This window comes from Engraulis encrasicolus, chromosome 10 (assembly GCF_034702125.1).
Source record: "Engraulis encrasicolus isolate BLACKSEA-1 chromosome 10, IST_EnEncr_1.0, whole genome shotgun sequence".
Taxonomy (NCBI): domain Eukaryota; kingdom Metazoa; phylum Chordata; class Actinopteri; order Clupeiformes; family Engraulidae; genus Engraulis; species Engraulis encrasicolus.
Window position 1 is genome coordinate 30757829 of NC_085866.1, and position 11614 is coordinate 30769442.

The 11614-nt window shown below is 42.1% G+C and overlaps 1 protein-coding gene across 1 annotated transcript in view; it reads right to left on the reverse strand.

The window, feature by feature from the left end:
* The window catches only part of bltp3a (bridge-like lipid transfer protein family member 3A), a 76968-nt gene extending 67232 nt beyond the window's left edge, over window positions 1-9736 (reverse strand). Inside the window, exon 1 of the mRNA XM_063208648.1 lies at window positions 9548-9736. Coding sequence (XP_063064718.1) covers window positions 9548-9591 — 44 coding nt within the window. The 5' untranslated portion in view covers window positions 9592-9736. The remainder of the gene's footprint in view (window positions 1-9547) is intronic.
* Between the last annotated feature and the right edge of the window lie 1878 nt (window positions 9737-11614).

The window sequence follows — 11614 nt, forward strand, 5'->3', positions numbered from 1 at the left end:
GACCAGGGTTGCCAGCTTTGGCAGTTTCCTACAATTGGGCCGTTTAGGGTGATCATCTGCAGGTAGGGTGACCATCTCCGTGACAGCAATAGGAGGACATACTGTATTTTTGGACTGGGGATTCTGGGGGTCTTATGTGAAATGTGTTTCTTAGAAATGAGTTTCTTAGATTTCATGCATTTTAATGCATTTTAATCTATTAGGCGTCCGGCTTAATGCTGTGCCTGACGCCGGACAAGGCACTGAAAAGACGGACATCTGGCCACCCTATCTGCAGGTAAAACAACATATTGGGTAGATTTTTCTGTAGGTTTATGGTCATATAAATCAATAGAATTTAGTTCAAATTGGCCAGCATTTAGTGTCTCCATATGTTTTTTTCCCTTTATTGAGCTAGAAATCAGTCACATCTGGCAACCCTTCCTGATAGTTTCTCTCAGCCCTCGGCCTTCATTGCATCTTCTTCAGACTTGTAAATGTCAGAGGTCATTTTACCGCCTCAGTTTTAGAGTTAATGTCCTCGGCAAGCAATGGCCAGAAGCATGTAAAAGGAGCTTAGGAGTAGCTGGCAGTTAAGCTTACTGGAGAACAAACTGGTGACCACAAGGTTCTCAACACAACACTGTCTGTTTGTTTGGAGAGAAAGATGAGTGGACCACAGGCTACAGTGGACAGCTCTCTCTCTCTCTCTCTCTCTCTCTCTCTCTCTCTCTCTCTCTCTCTCTCTCTCTCTCGCGCTCTCTCGCTCTCTCTCTCGTTCTCTCTCTCTCGCGCTCTCTCGCTCTCTCTCTCTCGCTCTCTCTCTCGCTCTCTCTCTCGCTCGCTCTCTCTCTCTCTCTGCTCTCTCTCCCTCGCGCTCTCTCTCTCTCTCTCTCTCTCTCGCTCTCTCTCTCTCTCTCTCTCTCTCTCTCTCTCTCTCTCTCTCTCTCTCTCTCTCTCTCTCTCTCTCCCTCTCCCTCTCTCTCTCTCTCTCTCTCTCTCTCGTGGTCAAGTCAACATGTGTCTGATGAGGTCATGCATGAGGGGATGGGGATGAGAACACACAAGCACACACATGCTAAGCATCATGGACAAACTCTCTTGTCTCTCTCTAAACACACTCGCGCGCACACACATGCACACGCACACCAATAAGTACCAATAAGCAGACCCTTCAACATACACATACCAGCCTGTATCTCTCTCCCATTTTCCCCGCCGTTCAGTCACAATGACAGTTAGTGGCAGTGTGTCTGGGGCGTAATGTGATTAAGGCTACATCTGTGAGCGCCTAAAGGCTTCTCCCAGCGTAGCACTCCAACCCATGGGAGCACCAACTCTTCAACCCCCTCTCTGCCCCTGTCATGAAGCCAAACCAGAAGCCTTCATGGCATGACTGACTAAATATAAATAAATAAATAAATACATAAATAAATAAATAAATAAATAGATAGATAAACAATCAAAGACAAAATGAATAAATCAATAAACAAAATAAACAACATAACAAACACATAAATAAATAAATAAACAAAAGGGAAGAAATCTGGTGCCACACAGATGCCTTTCTAACTATTTCTTATTTCTTTAGAGTAGGGATGCAAATTATCGATTAATTCATTAATCGTTAGTTGATTGCCTTATCGATCGACTTACGATTAATTGATAAGCAGCATTTTCCCCCAAAATCTCCATGTTTCTCGAAAAAAAAAAACCTACTAAATCTAAAAATGTATATTAGAAACTGAGATAAAATGCTCTTGGGTCTCTTGTCAGTTGAATTGGCGATTAATTGCGATTAATGTTTTTTAAGCAATTAATGCATTGATCGATTAAAGTCGAAAGTCCATTAGTCGATTAGTCTTCATCAGAGAATAAGTAAAGTAAGTAAGTAAGGAAGTACGTAAGTAAGTAAAGTAATAAATAAATAAATAAATAAATACAAGGCCCCTTATAGACCGCTGAATGGCAGCAGGTTTTTGAAAAGGAAATGTATCCGGTACAAGGGTTGAGCTGAAAGAGAACAGGCAAGGGGACAAAAGAAGACTCGGGCGGGCACTGCACTGCTTGAGTAGCGGAGATGGCATCCTCCTCCTCAGGGTGATATCCTCCGACTCAGCCTACTGACATGCTACAATAGGCTCTCTCTTGTCTTGTGTGAGCACGCAGGCAGGGAGAGAGGCACACAGAGGACGAGAGAGGGGGAGTAATGGAAACAGTGAGGAGCGAGAACGGAGAAAAGAAAGCACGAGAGAGGGAGAGAATGGAGAGAGAGAGAGAGAGAGAGAGAGAGAGAGAGAGAGATATGCAAATGTCTATGTGTATGTGAAATAGAATGTGTGCGTGTCTGTGTGTGTGTGTGTGTGTGTGTGTGTGTGTGTGTGTGTGTGTGTGTGTGTGTGTGTGTGTGTGTGTGAGAGAGAGAGAGAGAGAGAGAGAGAGAGAGAGGGAGAGAGAGAGAGAGCGAGACAGACAGAGAGAGAGAGAGAGAGAGAGAGAGAGAGAGAGAGAGAGAGAGAGAGAGGGAGAGAGAGAGAGAGCAAGACAGACAGAGTCAGAGGGGAGAAAGTGTGTGTGCGTGTTAGAGAGCAAGAGAAGTGATCAAAGAAGAGGCGCTGGCTGCATCTCTGGCTACATTCCCTATAATGTATTCAGCTGAGTGAGCCACTAAGGCTGCTCTGCGCTATTTATAGAAACGAGGTACCTGATTCCGCCCCTCTTAGACAACACACACACTACAGACGTCTTTCACTCACTAATTGACCATAAGCAGACGGTAGCAATTATGTGATTTGATTTGTATGTGGATGTAATTTGTCTCGTTTAGTAAAAACTATCATAATAAATAGATAAATATATTAATCAAGCCCATTGCTTCCACTGTGTTCAACATCAACATTTTCTTTGTGTATGCCAATATCTTTCATTTTACTTGGCTACATAGTGAACAACAACTTCACAAACACAATTCGTAATTTCAGTTGCCACATTATCCCTACACAGTCCAGCATTTTTTTTCAGAAGCACATTGCGAATTGCGGATTGGCAATAATATCATCCATCTTTGGTCTGCAAGCAAACATGTGGCGCAACTTGGGGTGGCGAGTTTCTATCATTATGCCACAGCAGACAAAACAGCTTGCTCCAATTACTTGAATAATAAACTGCATTAGGCTACAATTCAACTGGACAGCTGATCTACCATTGGGTCCAACTTGCCATTTAGCTTATGAGCCTCACAGCATTTGTATCTCTTGAATTGAAAATTGATCTAAAGTGGCGATATTTGCCTTTTTCGATGACGTCCAACAAGTTCCCTTTTGAAGAGAAACCGGTGTAAACGAGTACTGGTTTCAAGCAGAAAACAGTTGCGTACCCTGTAAATAATACCTGCAAGTCACTTTGAATAAAAGTGTCAGCTAACTAAGTGTAATGTAGTGTAATATAATGTAATGTAATGTATATATCTATTCATCTATGCTACCGGATGCAACTTGGTCTGATTCAAATCCACTGAATGGAAGTCTGACTGACGTCTGAAGCCTTACCAAGAGGGCCTTTACATTGATATGTTGCTATAACAATCAGACTCAGTTAGCCTGCATCAAAGAGGTTGGATATATAATAAAGAGGAATCGAAACACGCCCACTCAATGCAAAAGTGTGTGCTCAAAATTTGGTCTCCTAAGGGGGCGTTGTCCCTCCTTCTTCTTCTCTTTTCGTGGTGTTTGCACAAGACGTGCGCTACCGCCATCTACAGCGCTAAGGGGACTCAATTTATTCTCAATCTCAAGACTCCAAAGGTCTCCTAATCGAAGGTCTCCTAAAGGGGCGTTCACCCGACGTAAAGTGGATACCGGAGAAGAACCCACCTGTTTTATCTCACTCTCATATACGATTCTCTGCCTGCATCCTTTCGCTATGGCTACGCCTACTTTGGAGCTCTTGCCTGCACCCACCGCGCCCACTTAGCAAACACACTCTCTTTCAGTAGCAACAATACAGAGGGGCAGGTCATTCAGAACAATTTTCCAGAGCTGGGGCTGCTGAGACCTATTGGTTAGGACGGAGGGCCTTCTTGGGATTGGAAGGTCGCAGGTTCAAATCCCGAATTGGCAAGAAGAACGTTGGTTTACTCTTTGACCACAGAAAGAACAAAGAGGAAGCTGATGTGATGTCAATAAACAATCAAATCAGTCTTATTCATCGCTGAGGTGTGAGCAAGGCATCTAACCCCATCATTTCTTCAGGAAATGTCAACCCTGCCCTAAAACTTAGTTAACTGCAAATTGCTTTGGATAAAAGTAATTTAACTGTCTGTTAGGTTTAATGTACTGTAATATAGGCAGCACATATTCTTGTAAAACAGTGGCCAATATTTTATTTCCACAACCAGCCACATCTAAGAAATCTACCGATCAGTATTCTATCGCATTTGGCCTCAATTTCCTCTAATATGCTAAATCAAGAGGATGCTAATTAATGGTCTTCCCCAGCTTGATGAAAAAGAGTGAAAAACATCAGATAGGCTTAATCTATGGTCAGGTGTTTATTAATACTATCATTTGTTTGCCAAGTTGTTCTTTCATTGGAAGCTCTTCAAAACGCTGAGTGAAACAACTAGACAAGGCAGTGAAGTGGCAGAGAAGGGAGACACGCTAGGCTAGGCCCTGCATCAGTGCACACACCGCAGGCAGGCAGACAGGCAGGCATGCAAGCTAGGCCCTGGCCATTGAAAGGAAAGAGGGATTGCATTCTTTCACATCTCAGCACACAGCACTCTTCAATGACTTACCTTTTGTCCGTTTATTTTCAGTCTTCAGCTGACTAAAGACTGAAAATAAATGGAAAAAAAGAAGTTGCTTTCAAAGTTCCTTTCAAATTGTGTATCCACTGGAGATGCACCACGGGGGAGCTTGGTGTTCTTGAAATAACTATTCCCTAGGCCCTGGCCATTACAAACCCCTTTCTCTCACATCACCACTGAAATATCCCTTTTAGCTGGATTAACACTAAGCACTCTAGCACAGAAATACTGAAAAGAGTTAGGATAAATGCTTCTTGTCTTTTTTTTTACTCTCTCCAGTTAATGTTTGTATGTAGATGGGTGACAGATGTTTGATTTGCCTAATGTTTGAAGGTGTGTGCTATCTATGTGCTAAATCCTGCAATAACGTATGCTGCTGGACACCTTCATTTCTTTCAGGATCTCTACTCTACTCTACTCTACTCTACTCTACTTTAGTTTCTTACTACCGCCCACCAGAGCAAGACGAGCATTACAACTGACTGACCAACCCAACGCTGGAACACTGAAGTCAGAAAAGAGCAAACGCTCCAGTGTCTCTCCCATTGTTATTTTTGCACACAGCACAGCAGCGGGAAGAGCATGAGTAACATGTCAAACCCCATGACAGTCAGGGGCCACGCGTGTCTGGGGGACACTGCTGATGACGTCAGGGCACACACGCAGCCGAGATAGTCACCCTGCTTGGAGACGCAGGAAGACACAGGGGAAAGGGAGTGTGGCAGCAAAGCCAAACTGAAAGGGAGGGACACAGCCAGAGAGCTACAGTAGAGAGTAGGGCTGCAAAATATCAGAAAAAAATCGATACTGGATAACAGCATGCAATACCTCGATAACGATATTTTAAAGATATTTAGAAATACTATAGCTGAGTGTTTATCTTGTCACTAATTTGTTGGTCTGTGTGGGGGGGCGTGGCTTTGGTCATGGTGGGCTTCTTGAGCATTTGTTGATATTCAGTGATTGGATTACACAGAAAATGTTTTACTTTAATTAATTTTCGCGATACGCATATCGCCACTCTTGATATCACGATATTGATACATTTTCGATATATTGTGCAGCCCTAGTAGAGAGAGGAAGATTCAGAGGAAGACCCTGCCAAATATAGACAGAGGCACAATAGGAGGAGAAGGAAAGGGAACATGGTGACAATAAAAATCGAGTGCAAGTGAGGGTTAATATCCTGCCTGTGCTTTAAAGAGAAAAAAACATGCAGTCTGATGAATTATTCTTCTGTTGTGCTTCAGAAATGATGATTCACTACACTATGACTCAATCCAGGGTGTTTGCTTGTTGGCTTACTCCAGTTCATACTTTTTTGGACTGCAGTGCACTCAGAAGGGAAAACTGCTTTGAAAATAAGCCTCGCTCAGGAACTCGCACACTGCACAGAGACATGACTCAAAATAGGGTGCTTGCTGCTTGCTGGCTTGGCTCCATGCTTTTTGGACTACATCAGCAGGGAAGACTACTTTGAAAAGTAGCCTTGCACAGGAACCTGTGAGGTCCGGGTGAACAACACTGGGGTGTATTTCTCGCAAGCGTAGTTGCTAACTACGGTAGCTACTTTGTTGGTTGCAATGCAATTTCCCATTGGCAACTACCCAAGTTGCTAACTGCTAACAACTATGCTTTCGAGAAATGCACCCCAGTTCCCAGACCGAGACCTGTGAGTAGCACAGAAGGATCTACAGTACAGCACAGGAATGGTTTCCATGGCTCTCAAAAGCAGCGCTGCTCTCAGCTCACCCTGACACAGGGACACCACCAATCACACCAATGCTAGCTGGCGCAAGACAGGAGACAGTGTCTCTGTTCTATTCTACGAAGTGAAACACAGTGCTGCCCTGTCTGAATCAGCAGCATCACCCACCACACCACACCACTCTGGCCCCCCTGACCCTTCCGTCCCGTTCCTCCAACCCCCTGCAGTCACCACACACACAGTTCTCAGCCCTCAGCCAGAGCTACTTACACTATGTGGTCAGGAATTTCAAGATTCTGCTCAAGCTTTCTAAAGGATACACAGAACATTTTGTTTCCAAGCAAGACCTCTGTGAATCAAACACCTCTACACCAGACCTTACAATGGGGTTGTGCTCCACTCTCCACCCTGTGTCAGAAAAAACAGAATCACTCAATGCCACTTTGTTTAAAAGGAAGCAATGGAAATCTAATGAATATGTCAGCCCTGGCACTGCTCATCGCAGTTTAAGCTCTGTGCTAAAGAGTGGTAGTAGTGGCAATGCTATACTTTATCAATCAATCAGTCAATCAAAAATATTTATTGCACATTATCACACAGAAATGTCGTTCAATGTGCTTAAGAATAGGGGTCGACCGATACAGGTTTTTTTAATGGCCGATGCAATACGGATTTTTTTTTTCATCCCCCTTGGCCGATACCCGATTTCCAATACCCAATATTTGGGGCCGATATGGGTTTAAAAAAAGGTTAAAAAATGACAAACATTCCAGGTCTCAAGTTAAAAATAAACATTCCTTTAACATTATCAAATTGAGGTAGAACTTGTAACATTTAAGCTTAAACACCCACTATAACAATCATGTAATGTCTAACAATCAAGTAATACAAAAATAAAGTGTCTTGGTGCTTAAAAAAAACTATATTGTGTTATAGATAGTGTGTAATTAACTAACTTTCACCAAAGGCAGATTAGAATCAAGTTGTTTTTAATTTCCTTCTAAAACAAGATACTGTTGGGGCAGTTCTAATTTGGTCAGGAAGTTGGTTCCAGCATTTTTCAGCATAATGACATCATGACAGAGACATCATGCAAGAGTGGGGGAGAAAACGATTTGTGAGTCGTCATCTTTCTCTCCCCTACCCTCCATGAATGAACTACACTTAGTCTGAAATCATTGCATTGTTTAAAAAGAAGCAATGAAAATCTAATCATAAATATGTCAGACCTGGCACTGCTCATCATAAAGAGTGGTTATGTGTGTAAAGTACTCTGTGGTAAAGAGTGGTAAGTTAGTACTGGCAATGCTATGCTTTATCAATCAATCAAACATATTTATATAGCACATTATGATACATAAATGTCATTCAAAGTTCATAAGAATGGAGAAAAGAGAAGGAAAAAAACTATATTGTGTGCTAAAGACTGGTAGTAGTGGCACTGCTATACTTTATGGAGGCATTAGGCAAGAATGGGGGAGAAAACATTTGTGAGTCATCATCTTTCGCTCCACTACCCTCCCTGAATGAGCTACACTTAGTCTGAAATCATTTGCCATTTCACAGAGGCCCAAGCTCATCAATCAAATCATGTTTACCCACTAGCTGCGCCAGAGGCAGCTTTTGGAGAGCCTGTGTGTCAGGAGGGACAAACACACACACACACACACACACCAGTGCATCTCCAATCTCATCTAGCCAGCCAGAGCCACAGCATATTGACAGCACCAGACACAATCTGGATGTGTCCACCACCACCACCACCACCACCACCACCACCACAAAGCAGCACTGTGTGACGCAGAAGAGAGCGACAGGCACTGAGTGAATCCCTGCCTGGCACACGCTCAGGTCTGCCTTGGAAGTCACTCTGCACCAAGCATGTGCTTTCACGGAGAGGCAGCAGGCAGCACATTAGACGACGACACGTCTCTGAATTAGGAAAGATGGTCAAGTCAGGTCTAAGATGAGTGTGAGGGGAAGAGTGAGGGCTTTATGCCAAGCAGGACATCCACCTGAGCTTCATGTGTCACCTACTTATTACTTCAGTCTGTTTTCAAAACTCAATCAGAAGCTCCTGATGTTTTTGCACAAAATGTAAGCCATCGGCATCATCAGACACACTCAACTCAAATAAGACTCCAGACTCAAACAAAGACGAATAGCAATGCTTGCCCGCTATGCAATGTAATGTCATTCATTCTGAGACTGTTACAACCAGTTATAAAGGATGTAGCCTAGTTACTGATCTATACACTTGGCTTGTTGAATTCATCAATCTGTGATGATGACCAAGTTCCAGGGACAGAAACATCAAGTCCTGTAACTACTGTACATCACAAACAAAGCTAATATAGAGAACAATGGTATCTGTCTTCGATAGGGGTGGGCTCATCACTCTCTGATTAGAAATCATGCATCAGTGACGTGACCCCGGACAAAAGTGAAATCTATCGTACTTGAATGATCAAGACTGTGCTATTAATTGATATATTAAATGTACATTGACAGACGTACTTGGCGAATTACGAATTACAGAAGAGGAGATGAAAACTGGTCGTCAGCTGTAGGCTACTCCGTTATCCTCCAGACTGAAGGAGATTAAGAATTGATGGCTTGGATTTATAAGTGACATGTCATTAAATACCGTGATAACAGCTCCATCCTTCATCACGATCATAGACACTGGGGTCGGGAAACACATTAAGGGCAGCGTGAAAATATCCACCAACACTAAGTAGGCAATGTAGGTGTTCGTGAATCAAGCAACTTGCTTTTTGACGACGGGGCACACATAATTAAAGCACTGAGTGTAATTGTGCAGGCTAGGCAGCAGGCTAGTGGCAAAACGCTCTAGTAAACAGAAATGTAGGCGTCATGGTACAGTGCGGTTGGACTTGTTTCTGTGGAATCTGACCCATTTCGTCTCGGTTGTCACTGCATTTTAGGGGTTTGCCATAATTGAGATTGAAGAGTGTACACGCACTGATCAATCTCAACCTAGAAAAACACAAAACATTTAGTTACGTTAACTGGAATCTTTGTTTGCTCACCTCGACAAATGCTTCAAGATTTGCTTCTTAATAATCCCCGCCATTTCTGTCCGTATTGTCCACTGGTCAGGAAGATATGCTGGTTTAAACGTTTAACTACATTTACCGTTTTGGCATATCGGTCTATTTAGCATCTTCTGCATTCCCTCCGTCGGACACTTCCATACACACCGGTCATTTCATCTCGGTCTTCCAACATCCCACAATACATTGCGAAAATGTCACGAGAGGGGGCTTTGATGTAAACTGTGGTGGAAAGAGGAATTATAGCGACATCTGCTGAAGATCAAAGCTTTTGTAAATTTACACAGATGGAAACACCCATGGCCGATGGACTTCAGTGTAGTTTGTAGATTTGGCCCTTTGATAGGTATTTTTCTGAACATATTTATCACTATGGTGTGAGAATGGTATGTGTGAAAGTTGGAGAACATAAGAACATAAACCTGAACAAAAAAAAACAAAACAAAAAAAAACCCTAACCAAAACAACCATAACACTGACTTTTTTGCCCACCTTTGCAATGAACTTTACAACAGTTTAATGTCTCTAGAGAGTTAGGTAACAGAAAAAGACAGCTATTCTAAAAGATACAGATATTCAGATACAAATGCAGCCATAGACCATTTCAATTATCAATACATTCAATGTTTATTTAACATGCTTCGATTTTATTTATTTGTATTATGATTAAATTGTATTAAACTAACATGCTACTACTATTGATTAAAAACATGAGGCCTACTAAGAGTTAAGATGCAAAACCCCCTAACTCCATGTATGAAGACATGCACTTCTATATTTTTAGAGAACCCCATTGTTGGTTTGGTTTAATTTCATGTACTTGATAATACATATAAATAGTTATATTACATAAATAAAATAGAAAAATATACAATTTTGATAGCTTTGTATTAAATAAAAATGAATTAAGATTATTTTCTGAAAAGGCACTTAGGGGGGTTTGCATCTGAACTCTTCAGTTAGACTTACCTAAGTAGGCTAACCAGATCCATTAGTCCACTGGCATATAGTGGCTAATAATGATAATAATAATAAGAAGAATGAATGAATTATGCAGACGTGCAGACAAACACACACATGCGCGCGCGCGCGCACACACACACACACACACACACACACACACACACACACACACACACACACACACACACACACACACACACACACACACACACACACACACACACACACACCAGGGCTTGACACTGACACAGGTCTTCCAACCAGCCAAATGCTGCTAAAACTCGGCTGTGGCTGGTAACTAGTTCAGAGTCTCTAGCCACAAGAGTATGTACAAAAGAGCACAGACAAATGGTATGTCATTGGCCATAGTATCATTGGGGGTATGGTGAACTTGAAAACATGAGCTGTAGCTACATAACATAACTTGATATGTTCTATCTGACATATTTTATATAGGACATAACCAATAGGATGAAGAACAGCTTCTTCCCCAAAGCTGTTACAACAATGAACACACACTTACTGGACAATGCTCATCTATAAAGGACTGTGCACTTCGTAGGGAAGCTAAAATCTCAGTATACTTTGTATACTGACAATAAAGGCTTTCTATTCTATTCTATTCTATTCTATTCTATTCTATTCTATTCTATTCTATTCTATTCTATTTTAGGCCTAGGCCTACCATTAGGCCTACTAACTGTGACAACCTTGTTTAAATTTACAATGGTCTGTTGGAATAGACTGAAAGACTCACTAGAATGGGCAGTAGGCCTGTTTCAATGCTGCTTGGAATATACTACCAGAAAACACATTTTAAACGCTCACTTTATGTCTAATTGACATTTTATGATTTTTGTACAGCCTAAGAGATGTTTCTGTGTGGCATTGCTCAATGAAAGCCAGAAAACAGTTCTGGTGCACTGTGGTTTAACCAAAATAGAAATCTAGACTGACCATTTCCTATTGTTATTATTATTATAATGTTGCCCTCTCTGTGGTGGTTGTTCTGGATCTGGGGGGTAAAGAGGCGTGTACCAGGTTGAACAGCGTAGCGTAGGGCAAAGCAAGAACGAGAAT